This window comes from Lepus europaeus, chromosome 3 (assembly GCF_033115175.1).
Source record: "Lepus europaeus isolate LE1 chromosome 3, mLepTim1.pri, whole genome shotgun sequence".
Taxonomy (NCBI): Eukaryota; Metazoa; Chordata; class Mammalia; order Lagomorpha; family Leporidae; genus Lepus; species Lepus europaeus.
The window spans coordinates 145,259,623-145,283,181 of record NC_084829.1 but is presented as its reverse complement, the minus strand read 5'-3'; the positions used below and the strand labels follow the sequence as shown (position 1 = coordinate 145,283,181).

The window sequence follows — 23,559 nt, the reverse complement described above, 5'->3', positions numbered from 1 at the left end:
TGGAACGTACCAGCAAGGTGTTGCACCAATCCTCGGTCCAGGTGCGCACCCGGCTCCACCCAGCATTGAGTACACAGAGCCTCTCTTCTAGCAAAGGTTCACTTCCCACAATCAAGTTCTGGAGGGCAGCGCTACTCTCTGTGATGACATTTAAGTCAGCTTTTCTCTTTTCCAGATCCTTCAGAACATTCTAGAACATAAGATCACCAGCACATACTTGATCTTTCAGAACACTATAAAAATGTATACAATTTTAAAATGCCAAAAAAACCTTTTCTTCTACAAAGCTCTGTAAAATTCCCTAATACTGCCACTGTGAGACTTCCTAAGTTCCTAATGAAAATAAAAATGTTGGGCTGGTGTTGCGGCACAGAGGGTAAAGCTGCCAACTGCAATGCCCAACCCCATCTGGTTGCCAGTTCAAGTCCCACCTGCACTACTTCCAATCCAGTTCTCTGCTAATGGCCTGGGAAAGCAATGGAAGATGGTCCAAGTGCTTGGGTTCCTGCGACCATGTGGGAGACCCAGATGAAGCTCTTGGCTCCTGGCTTCTCCCTGGCTCGGTCCGTCCATTTCAGCCACTTGAGACATGAACCAGAGGACAGAGATTCTTTCTCATTCATTCTTTCTCTCTCTCTCTTTCTGTCTTTTGTGCAGGCACGAGCACGCACTTATTCTCTCTCCTCTCCCCCCTCCCCCACCTAATTCTGACTTTCAAATAAGTAAAGAAATAATACACTGTGGTGCAGCAGGTAAAGCTGCTGCCTACAGTGCCAGCATCCCATGTGGGAACTGGTTCAGTCCTGGCTGCTCCATTTCCAATCCAGCTTTCTGCTATGGCCTGGCAAAGCAATACAAGATGGCCCAAATGCTTGGGTCCATGCACCTGCATGGTAAACCTGGAAGGAGCTCCTGGTTGATCAGCTCAGCTCTGGCCATTGTGGCCATTTGGGGAGTGAAATAGCGAATGGAAGATCTCTCTCTCTCTCTCTCTTTCTCTCTCTTTTTCTCTGCCTCTGCCTCTCTGTAACTCTACCTTTCAAATAAATATTAAATCTATAAAAAAGAAAAGCAACTTACAATGTTTAATTAAGCACATATCAAAGAATATAAGAAATTCAGAAGTAGAAATGTAATTATTTCATTTATTTTAAGTTTCAATTTCATTTATTACACACAAACATCAATTATCTTCATAACTTTAGATATAAATAATCAATTTCATTTTCAATAACTAAAAGCTGGCAACACACAAAGATTGCAGAACTCACAATTATAAAAAATTCATATGAATTTGTTTCTGGGATTACCAGAAGAAATTATTGATGTGTACTATATTTACTTCTAAGGATTACATATTATACTATAACTCTTGCATAAACACTATAAACATATTTTATGTTAACTAAATAAAAGAAAATTAGCAAGTCTAAGGCTGCAGTTGTAGTCTTAGTAGCTCTAGTCTTGCAAGTGATAAAATATCCCAATGTAATACTCTGGATGGTATGATGATGATTTGATTCAAAAATGCATAGGCTTGGACAATATGTATAGTCACAGAAACACAAAGTATGTTGAAGGTTGCAAAGCTCTTTCTTTGCAACATAGAGTGGGCATTTGGTTTAGCAGTTCAGACACTGATCAAAATGCCTTTGTCCCACTTGGGGGTGCCTGGGTGAGATGCCCAGCTGATGGCAAACCATGAGAGACAGTAATGATAGCTCATTACTCTTGTTCCTGACACGCACAAGATCTAAGTTGAGTTCCTGGATCCTGGTCTTGAGCTGGCTCAGCCATTACAGGCATTTGGGGGAACTGGGCCTGCTACCCACCCTCATCTCTCTCTCTATCTCTCTCTCTCTCTCTCTCTCTCATTCTCTTCCTTTATAACTTAATTTACCAAGCATCATGTTGTACATATGTCCTACTATTACTACTGTTGTTGTTTACCTTTTAACAATTGTCATACCTTCTTAAACCAATATTTAAGACAATCATTTCAAGGAGCTCAAACTTAAACATAATTAAATCACCAGAACATGTATGAGTTTCAAATTCTTAAGACAGAAGCTAAGCACTTGGTCATGTCAATTACCGATATACTTATAAAGGCACTAAAATATTTCTTTTCAAGTGTTCGTCCCCAGTAGGGGAAGCAAAGAATCCCCACAGGCATACGGTACTGCTCTCTGCAGCCGGGGCTCTGTGGAGTCTTTCCAGGCCTTCTGTGGTTATGCACTGATTGACTAGAATCGTCTTTAACCACCACAGAAAATAATACTAAAGTAATGAAATTAAATAGCATGCACACCAAGCTAATAGATTTCATAAAAAAGAAAATCACTACACTGAAAAGAATGATGTTTAAAATATAGGATAAAATACTAGTTAGGAATGAAAATGCTATTTAAGCTTTGCATTGAAAATAGCATTTAAGTAGAAATACATTAAAATGTGAAAAATGTAGACTCCCTAAAAATACATTTTTTAAAATATGATTGTATTACATATGACTATTTCAAGATTTATGCTTGTGATGAGAATATGCTGCATGATTCGTATATACTCTCTTCATTATTTAAAATCTAAATTAAGATTAAATGGAAATCTAAGACTATCTAGCTACAGTAAGACAAACTTATTATTTACAGTTACTATCTTAAAAATTATGAAAAAACTGAAAAACTAATTGAATTTATAAGTATACACAGATAATTATTAAATATTAAATACACAAAACTATCACTAATATACTATTAGAAATTAGTAAATAAAAAGCATACTCAGTAAATTATAATAATTAAAGTAAAATAAATATGTAGGATAATCTTCTCTGCATATATATATAATGTTTATGAAAAGAAAAAAAAATCAAAACATTATATAAGGATATAAAGAAACTAGGGGAAAAATAAGTACTATGTTACCTAAAAGACTTACTATAACAAAGATGGTAACTCACTTATAAACAAATTCATACACATTTAAGGCAATTCAAATTAAAATTTCCAACATGATTGTTTTAAAAATTCAAGAACAATTAGCCTCATATTCATTGAAGAATATAAGCCAAAAGAGATGCATAAAGATAGAGACATTAGCAAGAATCTGGGTAAGAAGCAAAGTAGCCAGGACGTGAACCAGACGCTCCAGTATGGGATGCTGGCAGCCTAAGCAGTGACTTAACCCATTGTGCCACAACGTATGCCCCAAGGAAACAACATTTTTTTAAGATTTATTTGAAAGACAGAGTCACAGAGAGAGAGAGAAAGAGAGAAAGAGAGACCTTCCGTCCACTGGTTCACTTCCCAAATGGCCACAATGGATGGAGCTGGGCCAATCCAGGAAGCCAGGAACCAGGAGTTTCAACCAGGTTTCCCGCATGGGTGCAGGGGCCCAAGTACTTGGCCCATCTTCTGCTGCCTTCCCAGGTGTATTTAGCAGGGAGCTGGATGTGAAAGTGGAGCAGCTGGGACACGAACCTGTGCCCATCTGGGATTCTAGTGTTGCAGGTGGAAGCTTAACCCACTATACCATAGTGCCATCCCCTGGAAATAACTATTGATGTATGCTATGAGTTAGCTAACAATATATTCATAATAGCATTATATACAATAGTGAAAATTGAAAATAACTTATATGGACATGAATCGAGAAAAGAAATGTTCCAAATAAGAATGAAATACTATACATATCTCTAATATGCTACACAAAAACTATAAGTAAAGATTTTTAAAGGTCTTGAAACATGATATAATTCCTTCTTTTCTTTCTTTTTTTTTTTTTTTTTTTTTTTTTTTTGGACAGGCAGAGTTAGACAGTGAGAAAGAGACAGAGAGAAAGGTCTTCCTTCTGTTGGTTCACCCCCTTAATGGCCGCCACAGCCGGCGCTGTGCCAATCCGAAGCCAGGAGCCAGGTGCTTCCTCCTGGTCTCCCATGCGGGTGCAGGGCACAAGCACTTGGGCCATCCTCCACTGTACTCCCGGGCCATAGCAGAGAGCTGGACTGGAAGAGGAGCAACCGGGACAGAACCGGCACCCCAACCAGGACTAGAACCAGGGGTGCCGGCGCTGCAGGCGGAGGATTAGCCTAGTGAGCTGCGGTGCCGGCCAATAATTCCTTCTTAAATATGTTTGTGACTATGCATGTTGGAACTGGGAAACAGTAGCAGGATATTCTTTAATTATTGTGATTTTTGTTCCTGTCTTTTTTTTGTTTTATATTATACAAATTTTATTCAGTTACCTCACACAGTATTCTCTCATTACCTATTGCTTTTGCTTCCCTTTTTTCTTTAAAGATTTATTTTTATTTTCTTTGAAAGGCAGATTGACAGAGAGAGAGAGATTTCACATCCAGTGGTTCACCCCCCCAAATGGCTACAACAGCCAGGGCTGAGGCAGGCTGAAACCAGGAGCCTAGAACTCCATCCAGGTCTCCCAAGTGGGTGGCAGGGACCCAAGTATTTGGGCCATTTTCTACCACTTTCCAAGGCACATTAGCAGGGAGCTGGATGTGAAGTAAAGCAACCAAGACACCAGCCAGTGTTCATATGAGATGCTGACATCACAGGCAATGGCTTAATCTACTGCACCACAACGCCTACTGCTGGGGTTGTTGCCCACAAGCAACTACAGTCCAAAATTAGTAAGTGGAAAATTACAGAAACAAGAAATTCATGAATTTTAAGTCAAAAATCATTCTGAGAAGTGTGATGAAATCTCACATCATTCTGCTCCACCCAGCCCAGGATGTGGGTGAGCCATGTGTCCACACTGTATATGCTACCCTTCAGTGACTTAGTAGCTGCCTCTTGTATCAGATCAGCTGTCATACCACTGCAGTGCCTGTATTTAAGTAACCTTTCTTTTACTTCACAATGGTCTCAAATTGCAAGAGGATATAAGTGCTTATTAAGATGGAAATGGCACTAAATTAGTGTATATATGTGTAGGAGAAAGAAAGTATATACAGGGTTCAGTACTATCTGCACTTGGCCACCTACACATCAGGGGATGCTGCTGTATATAACTCATGTTCCTCATAAGAAAGCAATGGTTTTTAAGGTATACTGTACAAAAGATAATATTTCCTAGAAAAACTTAAAAAAATAAACGTTGGTGCCTTTATTCTGAATCCATCCACAATACACCCATGACTTCAACACTCATCATTCTTCTCACACGTCCCTGTCTCTACTTCCTTGTCACTCAGGCAGCTCATTGCATAACCACAGTTTTCATGAGCTATTTTCTAGACTGAGAATGCTTTTCCCAGGACCTAGTATCTTGACTTTCTCTCTAGTGTCACCTCCACAGAATGTTCAAAGGAGGCAGGAGCTGTGGCACCTGACAAGCTCACAGCATCTTCTCTTCAAGGTGCCCTCAACAAATACCTGCAAAGGACACAGCGCTCTATAAATAGTTGTGACTGTATCAATCATTCATTTCTAGCACTTCTCTCCAGGACTCTTGTTTCTTTCTTAAGAAATAAATTAAGGAAAGCAGAATGTCCTGGTAAAACAACTACTTTTGTGTTCTTTCAATTCTTTCTCCATGGCAGAAGAGAAAACCGGCAAAGCAACTCTCTATTCCCCTTTATTTCAAAATAACTACAGGGCTAAAGAAAACTTCTATATTGATTTTTAAAAATTCAATTCCAGGGGCCGGTGCTGTGGCATAGCAGATAAAGCCGCCACCTGCAGTGCTGGCATCCTATATGGGCGCCGGTTCAAGTCCAAGCTGCTCCACTTCCGATCCAGCTCTCTGCTATGGCCTGGGAAAGCAGTAGAAGATGGCCCAAGTCCTTGAGCATCTGTGTGGGAGACCTGGAAGAAGCTCCTGGCACAGCTCCAGCCACTGGGGCCAACAGGGGAGTGAACCAGCAGATGGAAGACCTCCCTCTCTCTGCCTCTCCTTCTCGGTCTGTGTAACTTTGACTTTCAAGTAAATAAATAAATCTTAAAAAAATATTCTATTCTTGTGTTCTGTAGAGCAGTTAGATTAGTTATTGGCACAAAAGTTACTACAGAAGAATGAAATTCAGCATGATTCTTTGTAAAGTCTGAATACTCCAGAGCCATCACTGATTTTGAAGTGCATAATTACATCTTTAAGTATCAGAGGAGCATAATGCCTTGATGATCAATATGAATTTATATAATCAAAATAAAACTATCTTGTTAAAATTATTGTTTTCAGATATTCTTAGGACATATAAGTGGGAAAAAATAACGGGGATAAAAGGCAATATTTAATATGAAATGATGAGAAATGGTATCCACCAGGACTACCCTGAACAAATGCCAGAGGTCACACCAGCATAGTGGTGGAGTTCACTTGAACTGCAACTCACTTTAGCCCAGGAAATTTCTGCATCCAAGTCACCAAGCAAACCTTCTGAAGTGGACTTCTGTACCAATTCTGCTTCAGTAGCAGAAAGCCACTCGGAGAGCGAAGCAGCCTCCTTCTTCATCTTCCTGGCCAACTGCGATGCTCTTTCCAGGTCCTGCTTTCCTTCTGTCACCTGCAAAGCGGGAGGGAGGGCAGAGACTGTGACCAAGATAGCAATGAACACAAATGGAGCAAGTTGGGATACTAGCTAACGTTCCAAAGTGATTCAAATTTAACCCCCCAGACACACATAACCTTTGTCTCCAGCACCTTAAGATGACTCCAGTCTTACAGTTCTGCAAGAGGATATGCTATGCTGTGGAGGGTAAATGTCAGGCAACCCTGGTTTCAATCTTACTGTATTACTTAGCTCCTAGGTGACATTGGAGGAAAAACAGCCCTCACAAGATTGTTATGAGCATTAATCAACAAGCTTGGTCCAGTCCTCAGAACAAAGTTAAAATCAATAAATGATAGCTATTGTAATTTAGAACACAGCTTGTCTTAAAATCCTCTCAATGAATCACTACATTTAAAACACACTCCTTACTATGTAGTGATTTGGGGAGGCGGCAGATAGCAATACTTTAGCAATTAGATGTTTTATAATTAACATATAACTTAAAATATAGTACATGGTCATGCAACATTGACATCATAATTCTTGTGCTCTCATTGTCAGTGAAGACAGCAAAATGAACTGAACAAACACAAAGTTCTTACATGGCTTCTGTCTTGTGCTAAGAAATCATACATGTTATGCAACAAAATCTACAATAGTCTCCATGACAGACACTATTTTGTTTTACTTTACACATAGGTAAAATGAAGCTTAAATAAGCTAAGGCCAAGGTCAGGTCAGCACAGCCATTAAATGGAGCAGAGTCGGACACCTGTGCTGTGGACATCATGATGCTTCAAACTGAGAACAGCGCTTCATGCTGTAAAGCCGAGGTAACACTTTAAGGGGTATCACAACACAAGATGTAAGATACTATGTTGTGCCTATATCTATAGATCATAACACTTTAGTAGGAGAGTGATATGTCATACATGAGATGAAATTTTCTCAGATGATATAAAATGAATTTCATTACTAAGTAACATAGGATTACATTTCTTTTTCTGCCCCAACCCCCAGGTTCAATATCACTCTTTCATACTTTAAGGATTGATTGTGATTAAATTCCTTCTTAAAAGTGAAATATTTTTTCCACCGAGTTTAGTTAAAATTCATGACTCTAAATTAATAGCACCTCAATGCAGACTTTAGGAGACAAATACTTGAATTATATTAAAAGATATTATGTATTCCAATGAAACTTATTTAACTTTGACATGCCCAGGCAGCTACACAATCATCATAAACTTGATGCCACCAAGGATTTGTATATACCAGGAAGGAGATAATTTATAATTTAATTTATAATAATCTATACTTTTCTCAGACTAGTCAATACATTTTAAGATGCATTGCATATTGAATTAAGGCATTTTAAGATTTAAATCTTTTACCTCAGCATTTATCCCCTCTCCCTCTTGGGTAGTCAACCATTCCCTCTTAACAGGACCATTTCCCTCAGTTATTAGACACACTCAAGGCTCTCCGTCTCAAACAAGACAAACGCCCTACTGTGTCTCCAGATCCCCTAAGGATCTTCCTCTCTCCACCTTCCCCAAACAATCCCTAACAACATCTCCTCACAGTGCTGTCTCTTTTCCTCATCCCCACATACATACAACACAGCCACATCAACCTGGATTCTACCCCACAACTCAGCAGAACATATCCTTGCCAAGTTCAACAATGACCTCAATGGCAACAGATCTAATGGCCATGTTGAAGTGGCTGTCATATTTAACTTTTGATAATATCCAAAGCAAGTCACCATACAGAAAATACCATCTTGCCCCAGACTCAACACTCTTCTGGAGTCCCTCCTACTTCCTACTAGGTTACTGAAGTTTCTCATCTTCCTCAAACTTCTTGCTAAATGATCTAATTAGGACATAGTGAGGGCACTGTTCATATTTTCACCATATTCTCTCCCTAGGCATTCTCATCATCACTGAAACTTTCACTCCCACTTCTATGCAGATGACTCATGAAATCCATCTCTTCAGTACCGACATGTTCTCCAGACCTGAATAACCACGTGAACACCTGGCATTAACACACCAACACATCCCATACCTGCTTACGCTTACTGCACGTCCCCACCTTTCCCTCATGTACTTCACCCCAACGAGGACCCCATCCCTGAATATCCTGGTAATCCAGCCACAAACCCAGAAGTCATCCCTCATCTCTCCCTCTCTCACACCTCCATACCACCCCACTACCAAGTCCTGAAGGTTTCTCATACTACACAGGTCTGAAATCAATCCACCCACCCAATCTCTATTGTCCACTCTTTCAAGCAACAACATCTGACACTAAAAATACAACAGCCTGCTAACTGGTCTCCTCACGCCTATGTCTGCCAAATTCTAACTTCAAACTGCAGTGAGAGAAGAACATGTCTGAGCATGCCATTCCCTGCAAACCCAGCAACCAATTATTTTTCCAAGATGGAGATTAAAATCCTTACCACAATACTGAAGATGCTGCCAGGCTTGGTCTCATTAAACCCAATTAAACAATTGCTTATTGTTCTAAAACAGAGATTAAAATCTTTACCACAACTCTGATCTCACTCTATCTCCCCAATACCATGTTCCCCACACAGGCTCTCTCTGTTCCAGCCACCCTGGCGTGCCACACCTCCACCTACCACAGGGCCTTTATACACACTGTCCCAAACAGCCTCAACAACCCCTCTCTGGTTTCACCCTGGTTACTCCCACCCATTCTTTGAGATCTCACGTTATGCATCACCTCTTCAGGGAAGCTTTCCTAACCCAAGACTGTGGCAAATCTCCCCTTAGTTATACTCGTAAAGAACCGCAAACATTCTTCCATGACATTGTGAACTAATAAACTCACAGTATTGTGCGTGACTTCTTAATTAATGTTTTCCTCTTTCATGACCCCAATTTCCATTAGACAAAGAGATAACTTACATTTTTCCACATCAACACATTCCTACTGCCTGGATAACTCCTGACACACAGTTAAGTCTCAGTTGTGTTTAATGAGATGACTAATAACGCTAAAGCCATAGCTACAAGTAAAGGATACATATAAAAACCAGCAATACCACTCCATCCATAAAATGTCCAGCCAGTGAATACAATAGGATTTAGCAACTTAGATATACAATACCCAAAAGAGGCTCTGAAATATCTGTTCCTCCTGATGCACAATGCATCAAAATACATCACACCAGCAACCCAGATTTGCAGAAGTAAGGACAAAGTTGACTAGAAAACAAATGAGCTGTTTATTTTTATGGGTTTTAAATTAATGACAAACTTTCAGCTATTTTCCTCTGGGCTTATGTAGAAACTTCGATTTCACTTCTACTGGAAGCAGTGAATATTTAACAACTGAAGAAGGATCCAAATTGTGATCCAACACAATTTTTCATTACTGCCAAGGTTTCCCTTTCATGTTTTCTGCTTTACTAGTTTCAGGGCAAAGACTCTCAATGATGAAAGATAGTAAGCATATTGACTCCAGCCAATCACAAACTGTAAACGCCCAGTAACCCCCGCACAGACTGGCTACCGTGCCCACATTTAGGTGTTTCTTGGGAGATTTTTACATCCCAGCAGAGTAATATGACCTTCTCGCCACTTAATGTGAGTATTTATTAGAGCTCTGATGTTTTAACACTTATCCATAGAAATCCAAGGAGCACTAACTCGAATTTATATGGGGGCTATCATTTGTAGAGCTTCTTTAGAATAAATTATGAAACATCAATAGCCATCAAAAACATAAATAATAATCTGGATTAATGTTAAAAAGAGACTTTTAGATAACTATTTTTTTTTTTGACAGGCAGAGTGGACAGTGAGAGAGAGAGACAGAGAGACAGAGAGGAAGGTCTTCCTTTTCCGTGGGTTCACCCCACAATGGCCGCTGCGGCCGGCATGCTACGGCCGGTGCACCGCGCTGATCCAAAGCCAGGAGCCAGGTGCTTCTCCTGGTCTCCCATGCAGGTGCAGAGCCCAAGGACCTGGTCCATCCTCCACTGCACTCCCGGGGCACAGCAGAGAGCTGGACTGGAAGAGGAACAACCGGGACAGAATCCGGCGTCCCGAGCGGGACTAGAACACAGTCTGCCGGCGCTGCAGGCGGAGGATTAGCCTATTGAGCTATGGCAGCGCCGGCCGTAGATAACTATTAATCATTATATTAGCATACCTTAAAGAGATAAAATGAAAATGATTAGAATAATTGAAAACAGGATTTAATGTGTAAATTTCAAACACACATTTCCTAAGTGAAACTGAAAAATACACAGGAGAGAAAGTGAGAAAGCAGCAGGGTGTGTGCCCGGGCAGGCTGTGGCGGTGCCTCCTCACCTGAGCACCCAGGTCATTGTAGAGGACCTTCAGGGAAGTCAGTTGCTCGTCCATCCCTTTGGGGTTATCTGTTTGCTGCTTCTGGACAATGTGTCTTCCAGTTTTGATGACAGTCTCCACTTCAAGTTTGACTTCACTCAAAGTTTTATACAATTTCTTAAAAAAACAAATTGCATATTGCAGTGAAGCACAACGCACAGAGAGCAATAGCAATTATGGAGGTCAAAGGGCACTGTCTTAGATATGATCTGCAGGTCGAGTCAAATGAAATCAGGGTTGTAATAACTTCTAATCAGATAAGAAAATAAAGTAATAGTGTTTATGCTTGCTTAAAAATAAATAGACATGTGTTTAAATGTTTATAAAAGTACTTTAGTATACAATAAAAACACTTTTCCTATAAAAATAAGAAAATATTGAGTATCACTTTTTGAATTACATTTTTAAAAATCCTAATTATATAGAGTACAAAACATGTATAAATCTCATATTATTTGGCATATAAATATAAACGTTATCCTCACAGAAATATACCTTCTACATAATAATATACCCTGCTATCCTCACTTTATGATCCTCATCAGGAATCCCATGTTATGTGATATTAATATCCTCATTTTCAAGTAAAAGAGTATGTATGTATATGTGTATAACATTTACACATGAAGTAAAGATGGAAAAATATTAAACATTGTTGAAAATTAATAAATAAATAAATTTGCTTTGATCCTAAACACTATGACCAGAAAAAAAAAAGCCAATGCTGGCTACTTCTGGCTGTTGGAATTTCAATTATCAACATTTATTTGTTTCCTTCCATTTCTCCTGAGTTCAAGTCTACTTATATGATGAAAATACACACAAAACTAAATATATCAAGGTCTATATATTTCTAGAAGAAATTGGAGTTCTGTGGGTCAAATTCAGAGCTGTGCTCAACCTAACTGACTTGAAACCAGAAAGCTTTGTCTGTACAGCTTCTTTCCTCCATACATCCTAGTCATCACCTGAAATATCTCACAGAACAGTGACCTGACAGCCCACTGAACTAAGCAATATGACAGCGATTTCAAGCAAATAAGTACCTACACATACGCACAGAGATTAAAATTTTATCCTGTTTGGGCAATGTTCTAATCACAGAAGGAAAAGACAAGAGGAGACTATAGTTTTGAAAAACACAAAAAAATTCTCGGTAGAATTCTCTTGCCCTAACATGTGTCATCTTAAGTTTTTTCAAATGTCTTAAATACACCACTAGTCCTAAGATCATGTCCTCTTGCCACATTACTTTAAAATTTCTATTCAACTAAATGATCATGTTCAAGACTAAAATAGTAACAAGACCTTATATATAAATTCTCCTTTCTCATTATGTTTAAGCTTTCATTTTCCTAGCAAATGATATTTTTATGCTATAATATTCCTGATATCCACTCAAAATGTAATTTCTTCCTTAGTATCATAGGCTTAAACTTCGTGAATTAGAAGTTAAAATTTCAGGCTGGCTTTGTGGCGTAGCAGGTAAAGCTACCAAGTGCAGTGCTGGTATCCCATATGAGTGCTGGTTTGAGTCCCGGCCACTCCATTGCCGATCCAGCTCTCAGCTATAGCCTGGGAAAGCGGTAGAAAACTGGCAAAGTCCTTGGACCCCTGCAACCACGTGGGAGACCCGGAGGAAGCTCCTGGCTCCTGGCTCCGGATGGGCCCAGCTCGAGCCGTTGCAGCCAATTAGGGAGTGAATCAACGGATGGAAGACCTCTCTTTCTCTCTTTCTCTGCCTATGCCTCTGTAACTCTGCCTTTCAAATGAATAAATCTTTAAAAAAAAAATAAAGAAGCTAAAATTTTACTTTCCTTAAGAAAAAATTTTTAACATGGTAATATTCCTGATGTCCATTCTAAGGATGGGCTAACTCAAATTTCTCCTTAGAAACTTAACCTATTAGTCACTTTCTGCTGAAATCTTCCCTAACTTCTCTAAGATTAAAATGTTTCTTTTGTTTGTTTAAAGCATGCTGTATCCCTTTGTGTATTACCGATCCCTTACCTCATTATACTATAATTGACTTTGCTCTCTCTCTTAGCCACCTCTCTGATTTCTTCCCTTCTTCCTTGCAGGGGAAAGAGCACACTTTTTTTTTTTTTTAGCGTGTCTCCCATCGTCAATCCCCAGCTTTAGCATAGATCACTGAACAACCCATGTGTGGCAGTGCCAGACTAAGCTGCTGGCCACACTAGCCACGCAGCAGCCTCACCATGCACTGGTCCAGGTGGGTCTGTATGACGTCAGGCTCCACAGCCTTTACATCCAGAACGTGCAGCTCTGCCTTCACACCATCCAGCACTCGCTTGCAGTCAAGCATGCGCTGCTCAAAGTTAGCCGGCTTCTGGAAGAGCTGGAACTTCGTGGAGACCTCTCGCAGCTTCCTCTGTTTACAGAAATAGAAACAATAAGCACGTCGCATCAGAAGCACAATCTCCCCCATCAGACGCTAAGCCACACTGCTAAACAGCTCCAAGTTAAAGCATCAATAAAACCTTCAGCAATGGACCTAAAAAACTATCCTAAAGGCCCATGGAGGTTACCCAGTCACCCAAGCGACCTGCACAGCCACTGTTACGAAATACTCAACACTCAGTGTCTCAACCTCAGAAATAATAAATGTGGATAATCAATTCAGGTCAAGCTGCTTTTGCAGGAGCTAAAACATCATTAATATATATTTTCACCTTTTGAAAAATGTATTTTTAAAAACCTAGGACTCAACGATCCTCCCTCACAAGTACAAGGTGAAAATTAATCTCACATCAGCCGTTAAGGAACTCAGATGCTGCATCCCATGCATCATTAGCTTGCCAGGTGCATCAGCTACATTCTTGTGCCTAGGAGCTCTGTTTAATGGGAAAAGTCTATGTGCACATACAGCTAACTTCTAAATTCAGTTCACTTGCTACTTCTGGACTAAAAAAATCAGATTTAACCTATTCCCACTCAGGCACCAATTTGTTTCTGCTCCCCTGGGGTGCAGACCACCTTCAGTATATCACTCCTATTCCAGGGCTTATAAGGCAAATCAAAGGCACCAAGTAATCAACTCTTCCCCACGTTGTTTTAATGTTCAACATATTGAAGAACAAAAGGAAGCTCCCTGTTCTCTTTACCTGCAGCACGTCCATCTGATTTCCTCCCCTGCCCAGCCTGCCTTCGGGAGAAGGTGGGGCCTGAGAGCGTAGATTCCTTTTCAACTCCTCTAACGTGAGCTCATGGGCTGAAATCTCTGCTTGGATTTTCTACAAAGAGATGGAAAAGGGAGAGGATGTCTTTTTTCTTTTTTTCCCCAGTACAAGAAGAAACAATGCAAAAGTTTCACATAGTTGTGTAATATATAATACTGTACTTCATAGAATGTCCCATTAATTTACATAACGTAAGCTGTAATAGGTCTGCAGTACTTGCCGCCCTATTACATGACTATAGCCTACTCAGAGTCCTGCATTTGTCATTTCTAATTTTCACGACTTACCTATAAAAAAGGAATTGACTCAGTTTCATAGCTAAGAAAACTAGGATTTCAGAACATTAGTCACCCGTCAGGGTCTCACATGGAGATCTAGAGAACTCCAAACCCATGCATTGTCCCAGAGGTAAGGGAAACAGTTCTCGGGAACTCCCACTTGCAGCAGGTGGCTCCTTCCAGAGTGGAGGGAGCAAATGCAACGCTCTCTTTACAACTCAGAGACTTGCAAATCCACAGCCATACCTGAGCTTCCTGTGGAACCTGGAAAGCGTCTACCCTGTCAGTCAAGTAGGTGGTGAGCTGCTTATCCAGCTCCCCCAGGCTCTCCTGCAGGACTTGCAGCAGGTGCTCAGTTTCCCGCAGGACCTGGAGCTGCTTTTCCAAAGAAATCTGCTTGTTCTCTGCCTACACAGGGAGAAATTTGATCATCAGTCATTCAGCACTAACAGAAAGAACTGGACATACATTCTGGCCACTAAGAAAACATGTACTAGTTCCACATTTTAGCCGTCTTTATTATTTTTTCTTTTTTCATCTTTTATTTTTTTCTTAAATTTTATTTAAGGTATACAAGTTTCATATATTTCATATTTACAGATGTAGAAACATAGTGACAACAGTAAAAATGTCCTTCTAGGATCTTATGTGCCTTGAAGTTGATTTAATAACTTTTATTTCATTCCATAGTTTATGGCAAAATATAAAAATGTAAACATTTCCTATAAAACACACCAAACAATAAAAATTGTCATTTATTATAAATTTGGAACAGTTGAGGAATCAGTAATGTCAATCAATAAGAACATAAACTATCATAAGAATGTCTATCAATAGAGGCAACATCTGAATCTATTCTTTCCCCAGAAACTAAAACAAATTTGACAGGAACGCTTAGGTGTTGAAACATTATTTGATGCTATTCATAGTGTAAACATCAACAGCCATCAGATCATAAGGGTTCGAAACCATCTAAATCCACCCAACCTTTCTGTAAAAGAACCGTGTCCTTTCTCTAAGTCCTAAGATGAACATTCTTGTTATGACGCAAACTGGACATGAACTGAGATTATTGCTTTCATAGTAGCTTATCAAACTTTGATAGTTCTCACATTTATTAGGATGAGTTACTATTCTTATACACAGCTACAATATGATCTTTTTTAATTTTTTTAATCATCATGGCTCTGCCTGCCTTGCAAGTGCAGGTATATTCTTCCCTGCCTAGGACTTCAACGCCCATTACTGCCGTTACCGACTCTAACCAACATTAAAGTCCCATACGACAGGAAGCTTGGGAGCAGCTGTAATCCCAGTACTCCCGCATGTCCTCACTTTACCTGGTGACTTAGATCTTCATATCGGCTATTGAACGCCTCCAGCTTCTCACTGATTATATCATCGAGGATCCCCCCATCAATCAGAGTTTGGCCAAGTTCCCGAATCTGAGTGCGATTATCTGCTGGGTGGCGCAAAACAGATTCCAGAGACTGGACCAGAGACAGGAAAAAAGAATCATGCATTTACTAAGGCAAAATGTATGAAAGAGCCTAAAAATGTCCACTTTTTAAACAAGTAATTCCATTTTCTGGAAATCCATTTAAGAAATAAGACCAGAAAGTAGGAAAATGTCTAATTCAAAAAACATATATCATGGTATCAATAAATACACAAAATGCACAAGTAGTATATGATATACAATCCCTTGAAAATAACTATCATAATTACTAATTTCATAGGAAATTCTGACAATACATTTGCAGAAAATAGTATGAATAAGTAAAATTATCTCAACTATTATTAATCATGTTACTCAAAACAGGTATTCATTTTTCTACAACACATACAGGGAATGAGGCATTCCTTTTTATATCCACTTTTATACACATAAATCTACCTAACTGAATGGGCTCAAATATTCTTCCCAGTTCACAGCTGGGAAAACTGAAGCTAGAAGAGGTAAACAATTTGTCTCCACACACACAATCAGTAAAAGCACAGCTCACATTCCAAGGTCCCAAAGCCTTCATGACCCTAAAACCTGTGGTACACTGTACCACCTTCCAGTGTGTATATGTAAAAAATAATAATAATAATAATTAGGGGGAAATACACAAAACATATAACAGTATTTATTCAGAGTTTGCTTTATACTTTTCTCTACTTTCCATATCTCTGGTATATACCTGTATTAACTCTCACATTGACAAAATGTTGTTTTAAATGAGCTTTTCATATTATTCAACCTCTCAGACCCTCACTCTGTTTTATTTAAGAAGTGACATCTTTTCTGCAGCAGAGCTAGCACCTCCCAGAATGGAGGGACCACGCTATACCAATTTCTGACCTTCAGTCTGGTTGTCTGCTCAGCTCCCACATGGTGCCAGTCCATTTTTAAAAGCATGTAATAGTTGGCACCGCGGCTCAATACGCTAATCCTCCGCCTTGCGGCGCCGGCACACCAGGTTCTAGTCCTGGTCGGGGCACCGGATTCTGTCCTGGGTGCCCCTCTTCCAGGCCAGCTCTCTGATGTGGCCCGGGAGTGCAGTGGAGGATGGCCCAAGTCCTTGGGCCCTGCACCCCATGGGAGACCAGGATAAGCACCTGGCTCCTGTCTTCGGATCAGCACAGTGCGCCGGCCGCAGTGCGTTGGCCGCGGCGGTCATTGGAGGGTGAACTAACGGCAAAAGGAAGACCTTTCTCTCTATCTCTCTCTCTCACTGTCCACTCTGCCTGTCAAAAAAAAAAAAAAAAAAAAAAAGGTATAATCTCTCCTCTTCTTCTTTAAGTAAACCTACCATTTTCACATTGTAATTCATTTAGAAAACAGCTGTTGGGTTATCATACACCTCACACTGAGCTAGAACCAAGGAACAAGGAAGAAACAGGGACAATTCTAGGTTTCAGGGAGCTCGAAGTTGGTAACAAGCCCCCCCAGCAGACCCCAGCCTCCACTAGTGTCCACTCCAGCCTGTCTTTTTTTAACTTTCAACATCTGAAGATGGTGGCCTAGAACCACTCTACCACAGTCACTGCTGGGATTAATGAGTAAAAATAACTTTAGGAAAAAAGAATAGAGCAGTTGTCCGAATACCCTACAGTCTACTTTTGTTCAGGGACTTGTGAAACGAACTGGAAAGCTACCAGCGCACTTTCCCACATCTAAAATGCACCAACTGTTGAACAGTGACCATCTCATGAGGCTGACAGAGTAGGCCACCAGTACTTCAAAAACACATGATTATAGAACTACTTCAGGCTGTGGAAGAAAGCAAAAGTTGAAAACTGAGGGAGCAGAGGCAGTAGTGAGCATAAACCATGTTTTCCTTATTGTAACACAGTCATCCCTCATAACACAATCATACCTCATAACAGTCATCCTCTGTAACACAGTCATCCCTTGTAGCACAGTCACCCTTGTAATACAGTCATCCCTCATAACACAATCATACCTCATAACACAGTCATCCCTTGTAGCACAGTCACCTTTGTAATACGGTCATCCCTCATAACAAAGTCATCCTTCATAACACAGTCACCCTTGTAATACAGTCATCCCTCATAACACAGTCATCCCTTGTAGCACAGTCACCTTTGTAACACAGTCATCCTTCATAACAGTCATCCCTCATAACACAGTCATCCCTTGTAGCACAGTCACCTTTGTAATACAGTCATCCTTCATAACACAGTCATCCTTCATAACAGTCATCCTTCATAGCACAGTCATCCTCTGTAACACAGTCACGCTTGTAATACAGTCATCCCTTGTAACACAGTCACCCTTGTAACACAGTCATCCCTCATAACACAGTCATCCCTTGTAATACAGTCATTCCTGGGCTTCCTTATGGCTGATTCTGGAACCCCTGCAGACACCTTGATGCTCAAGCCCCTTCTATAAAAAGGTGTAGCGTTTGCATTAACATATGCAAATTCTCCCCTATATGCAAATCCTCCCTTATGCCCATACATTAAATCACCTATTAGTATAATACCTAATAGAATGTAAACCCCATGCAAACAGCTGTCTGTATCACTTAGGGAATAATGACAAGAAGAAAAGTCTGCATGTGATCAGTACAGGTACAGTTTCTTTTTCTGAATAGTTTTGACCATCACTGCTCCAACCCTGGATGTGGAACCGTGGATAGGGAGGGCCTGTGAGACACAGATGGCCTCATCACAACACCAAAAATGCCATCGAGAATGACAGCTCCAACCTCCAGGGCCTCGCTCACTGCATCTGTCCTCTCGGGCAGGACCTCTGTGCTCTTCATTCGCTCTTCCAAAGTGCTGAGCCAGGTGGTCTCGAGGTCCAAATAGTGAAGCAGTTCGATCCAGCAGGACCAGACTTCCTACAGTGCACACAGAAACAAGTAAAACAGACCACAAGCCACTTCACACAGGGTCTCTTTGGTGCTGCACATTCTTTAATCAATAATAATTTCATTTACATGGGAGTATGTGTGAGTATAATTACAAAAGTGATAAAGGGAGAATTTCAAATAAGTGAAATAAACTTGAATTCACCAATAAATCACACTAGACCAATGGGTGGAGTGTAAGGGACTGACCTAAGGGGGAAGGGCAAGGAGCTACTTCACTATTTATACTAAAATAAATTCTGAGAATCTCAGTTGTATGTCAAAAATAAAACTATGTGATTAGTAGTAAAAATAAGGCAAGAAATATTATTAATTTTCTTTTTAAATAGCAGGCAAAAAGTCATTTATAATCATATTTTTTTTTTTGACAGGCAGAGTTAAACAGTGAGAGAGAGAAACAGAGAAAGGTCTCCCTTCCGTTGGTTCACCTCCCAAATGGCCGCTACGGCCAGCATGCTGCGCCGATCCGAAGCCAGGAGCCAGGTGCTTCCTCCTGATCCCCCATGTGGGTGCAGGGCCCAAGCACTTGGGCCATCCTCCACTGCCTTCTCTGGCCACAGCAGAGAGCTGGACTGGAAGAGGAGTGACCAGGACAGAACTGGCGCCCCAACCAGGACTAGAACCTGGAGTATGGGCGCCACAGGCGGAGGATTAACCTAGTGAGCCGCAGCACCGGCCCATAATCATAAAATTTTTAAGTAATTTGCACAATCCACCTTCAAGCTAAGTGATATAAAGAGTGTGTTGTGTGGCTTCACAACTTTTGTCTAAATTCATGAGGATGCATCTATATAGAAAGAGAACTGCATTTCACTGACAACAGAGTTAAACTGTTTCCACCATGATTCTAGGATCAATCATTCTCCTCTAATAAGTTTCCTGCAGTAGGGAGGATGGGGGATACACATCTAACTGTACACCCTCTCATTCCATGTAAGAGGAACTTATCTGTTGGGTAACTTTAGAAGAAAGAATTCAGCACAGAGCCTCCTGGGCTTGTTCTCCATGGAACTTCCAGACTGAGCAAGGCCACCTTCCAGTCTGCACTCCCAATGAGGAATGCTTATCAGAACCAGGAGTCAGCCCATTTTTCTATAAAGAGCCAGACAATAAGAACTTCCAGGGGCCCCAGTTGGTCTCTGTCACTGATTCTTCCTTGTTGTATGTGTGTTTGTTAAAATCCTTTAAAAAATACAGAATCATCTGGCCGGCGCCACGGCTAAATAGGCTAATCCTCCGGCACACCAGGTTCTAGTCCCGGTTGGGGTGCCGGATTCTGTCCCGGTTGCTCCTCTTCCAGGCCAGCTCTCTGCTGTGGCCCGGGAAGGCAGTGGAGGATGGCCCAAGTGCTTGGGCCCTGCACCCGCATGGGAGACCAGGAGAAGCACCCGGCTCCTGCCTTCGGATCAATGCAGTGCACTGGCCACAGCATGCTGGCCGCAGCAGCCATTGTGGGGTGAACCAACGGAAAAGGAAGACCTTTCTTTCTGTCCCTCTCTCACTGTCCACTCTGCCTGTCAAAAAAAGAAAAAAAAAAAGAAAGAAAGAAAAAAATACAGAATTATCTTCATTAACCAGGTGTGAAAAAATAAGGCACAAGTTGGATTTGAACCTTCAGCCATAGTTTGCTGACCCAAGAGAAAAGAGGTTTCCCACTCCTCCAAATTTCTAAAAGCAAAGCAAAGAGTGAGGAGATAGGAGTTTAGGCTAGCACTTAAGACACCACTTAGAATGACTGGCTATATCCCACATCAGACTACCTGTGTTCGACACCCAGCTCCAGCCTCCAACTTCCTGCAAACAGAGCCCCTAAGAGGCAGCAGTACCTGTGCTACTGCTACCCACGCGGAGCACCTGAATGCATTCTCAGCTCCTGGCTTGCTCGCGCGCTCGCTCTCTCTCTCTCTCTCCCCCTCTATTCATCTCCATGCTTCTCAAATACAGTATTTTTTTCTCAATTAGACTTAGAAATCCACTAAGATGCAGGCACAACTTCCTCTCTTGCAGGATGAAAAGTGGCTTATGTAGAATCACTCCCAAGGAGCACAACTGTTCTCTGATCAGCAGCTTTCTTCCTAACCAGTCCTAATAACACATATTTATCCTGGTCCAGAATTGATCCAGAACAAGCAAGGGGGAATGCATTTAGTTAAATGTCATAGTTGCCGCTTTTAGCACTTCAGGGTGTGCCATCATACAATCATTTGGCGTAAGTCCATTTAATCTAAATTGTTATAAATTAAAATACTTCTTATGTCTTCTATCAAGGTATTACAAAAGTCATGTGTACTAAAAAAGACATTTAATTTTAATGAATAAATTGAGCAGAAATTTAATTTTAATTAAAAAAAAACTTCATAGAATCACCTACATCTTAAATCTAATATCCAGTGGAAGAAAGGAAGATATTTTATCTAAGGTCTAGCAAAATACCCACTTATTTAAGTTCTTTTTCCCCTCCAGGTGACTGTAACTGTAGACACCACTCAAAATATAAAAAGCTCAGTTCACCTCTGTGTACTCAATCAGGCAAAACAAAACAAAACAAGAGATGGTTCTATGTCCTGGAACTTGAGACTCTATTTATCATCTACAACATGAAAACTTGAAGACACACATAAAAAAGTGAAGTCTTCAGATATTAAATAATAAGCACAAGTACTTTCCAGTGATTTGGGACAGATCTCAGTCTCCTTTTACTGTTAATCCCTTTTTTGGTTTCTATCAACCTATTTCCCAAGGACTACTTATCCTTTATGTCCATTTTGGAAGGAAAATGGAGCTTTTTTTCTAATATATGAAGATGGTCAGTACATGACAGAAATCAGATCTCAGAAACGCGAGAAAACTCACCTCCAGGGTATGGCACTTTCCTCGAATCCTGTTGCAAAGAAGTTGGTAATTCTCCAACACGACATTCAGCTCCGATGTCAGGTCCTGGCCACCAGAGGGCGCTTTGGCAGCTAGCAGCTTGATGTTGTCCTTGAGAATCTTCACTCTCACCTCCTTCTGCAACACATCCTCTTTTGCCCTCTGTTCCAGGAAAGGAGGAACTTGAGAAACGTCTCCTTTTCTCAGTAACCAGTATTTTTCTTTTCAAGTAGCTAAGCCAAAATTAAACTCCCAAATGATTCTAACTGCCGAACTGGAACATTACTTAAGTAATCACTACCAAAAATGTTTTTAAAACAAGGATGCCAAGTATAAAACTCACTGTATGCATCCATGCACACAGTCCAGCCCCCATAAGACACTTTTCATCTCATGGCAGCAGTGCTAACATTGAATGTATCAGCAATAGTGTTTACTCACACGAAGTCTTTTCAAAACCCGGGACCAAAGTAAAAGTCCAAATGATGGGGACCTGAGCATATTAAACTAAAATGAATGGATTTTCATAAACGTTGAGGTGTATCCTGACAAAGGTATCCTTTAACAAGATCTCCAAGTAACTTAAACATACCTTTTTTCTCTCAGAACATAGATGCACCTGTCCTCCAATGGCGAACAGCATTTCAAAGATGATAAAGCTACACTGGGACCAGCTCATCCCAAAATAGCAAATTCCCTGACTTTTTCTCCAGAGTTCAAAGAGGAACAGTCTCAAAAGCAGGAAAGTCAACACAAAATAGCCTTTCACTGTCCCTTGTAGCTTCTTTACTGCTTAATGGTTTTAATAAACTTCACCAGCGTGGGCGAAAGTAATTAAGTGCAGCGATTTTTTAATTCCTAAGGGCTATGTGGAAGAATGAATATAAATACAACATTGCCCAGTGAAAGATTTGAATCTCATTCCTAAAATCTCACTTAAAGTGACTTTATAATACCAAGAACTACAATGCCAATAATGAAAAGGAAGACAATAAATAATACATACCATGGCAGACAATCTTTAAAATACAGAATATTTACATATAATTTATATAAGAAATTATAAAATTTATATATACTTTATACTTATATATAATATATATACCTTATATATACCTTAATATATATTATAGATACCTTATAGATACCTTTATATATGCCATATATGTAATATATACCTTATGATATACTGAGTATTTTAAAATCTTTCAAAAAGAGCTATATTTTAAAGGGTATTTCAATGAAAACATCACTGTCAACAAGCCTCTTGTCATATTTACTCATATACAATAAGGTATGAGGGGCCGGTGCTGTGGTGTAATGGGTAAAGCCACTGCCTGCTGTGCCAGCATCCCTTCTGGGTGCTCATTCAAGTCCCGTGTGCTCCACTTCTGGTCCAACTCTCTGCTATGGTCTGGGAAAGCAGTAGAAGATGTCCCGGGTATTTGGACTGCTGCACCCACATGAGAGGCTCCTGGGTCCTGGTTTCGGAAAGGCCCAACTCTGACCACTGCAGCCATCTGGGGAGTGAACCAGCAGATGGGAGACTTTTCTTTCTCTCTCTGCCTCTGCCTCTCTATAATTTTGTCTTTCAAATAAATAAATAAATCTTAAAAATGAATAAATAAATTCACTTAAAAGTGCATGAATGTCATATAATTCCTTTTATTTGTTGATTTATTGTAAAGATGCATTTATTTATTTATTTGAAAGATTTACAGAGATGGAGACAGAGAGAAATCTTCTATCTGCTGGTCCACACCCAAGATAGGTGCAATGGCCAGGGTTGTGACAGGCCAAAGCCAGGAGCCACGAGCTTCATCTGGGTCTCCCACAGGGATGGCAGGAGCCCAAACACTTGCACCATCTTCCACTGCTTTTCCCGGACTGTTAGCAGGCAGCTGGATGGGAAGTGGA

The 23,559-nt window shown here is 40.4% G+C and overlaps 1 protein-coding gene across 5 annotated transcripts in view; it reads right to left on the bottom strand.

Moving 5' to 3' along the window:
* Positions 1–23,559, bottom strand: part of UTRN (utrophin) — a 591,543-nt gene that overhangs the window by 345,050 nt on the left and 222,934 nt on the right. For all 5 annotated transcript variants that reach the window (XM_062186881.1, XM_062186876.1, XM_062186879.1 and 2 more), the window contains exons 27-35: positions 21,625–21,804; positions 18,607–18,741; positions 15,724–15,873; positions 14,630–14,791; positions 14,031–14,159; positions 13,124–13,297; positions 10,867–11,022; positions 6,356–6,526; positions 11–190 (exon numbers count right to left, since the gene is read on the bottom strand). In XM_062186881.1, coding sequence (XP_062042865.1) covers positions 11–190; positions 6,356–6,526; positions 10,867–11,022; positions 13,124–13,297; positions 14,031–14,159; positions 14,630–14,791; positions 15,724–15,873; positions 18,607–18,741; positions 21,625–21,804 — 1,437 coding nt within the window. The remainder of the gene's footprint in view (positions 1–10; positions 191–6,355; positions 6,527–10,866; positions 11,023–13,123; positions 13,298–14,030; positions 14,160–14,629; positions 14,792–15,723; positions 15,874–18,606; positions 18,742–21,624; positions 21,805–23,559) is intronic.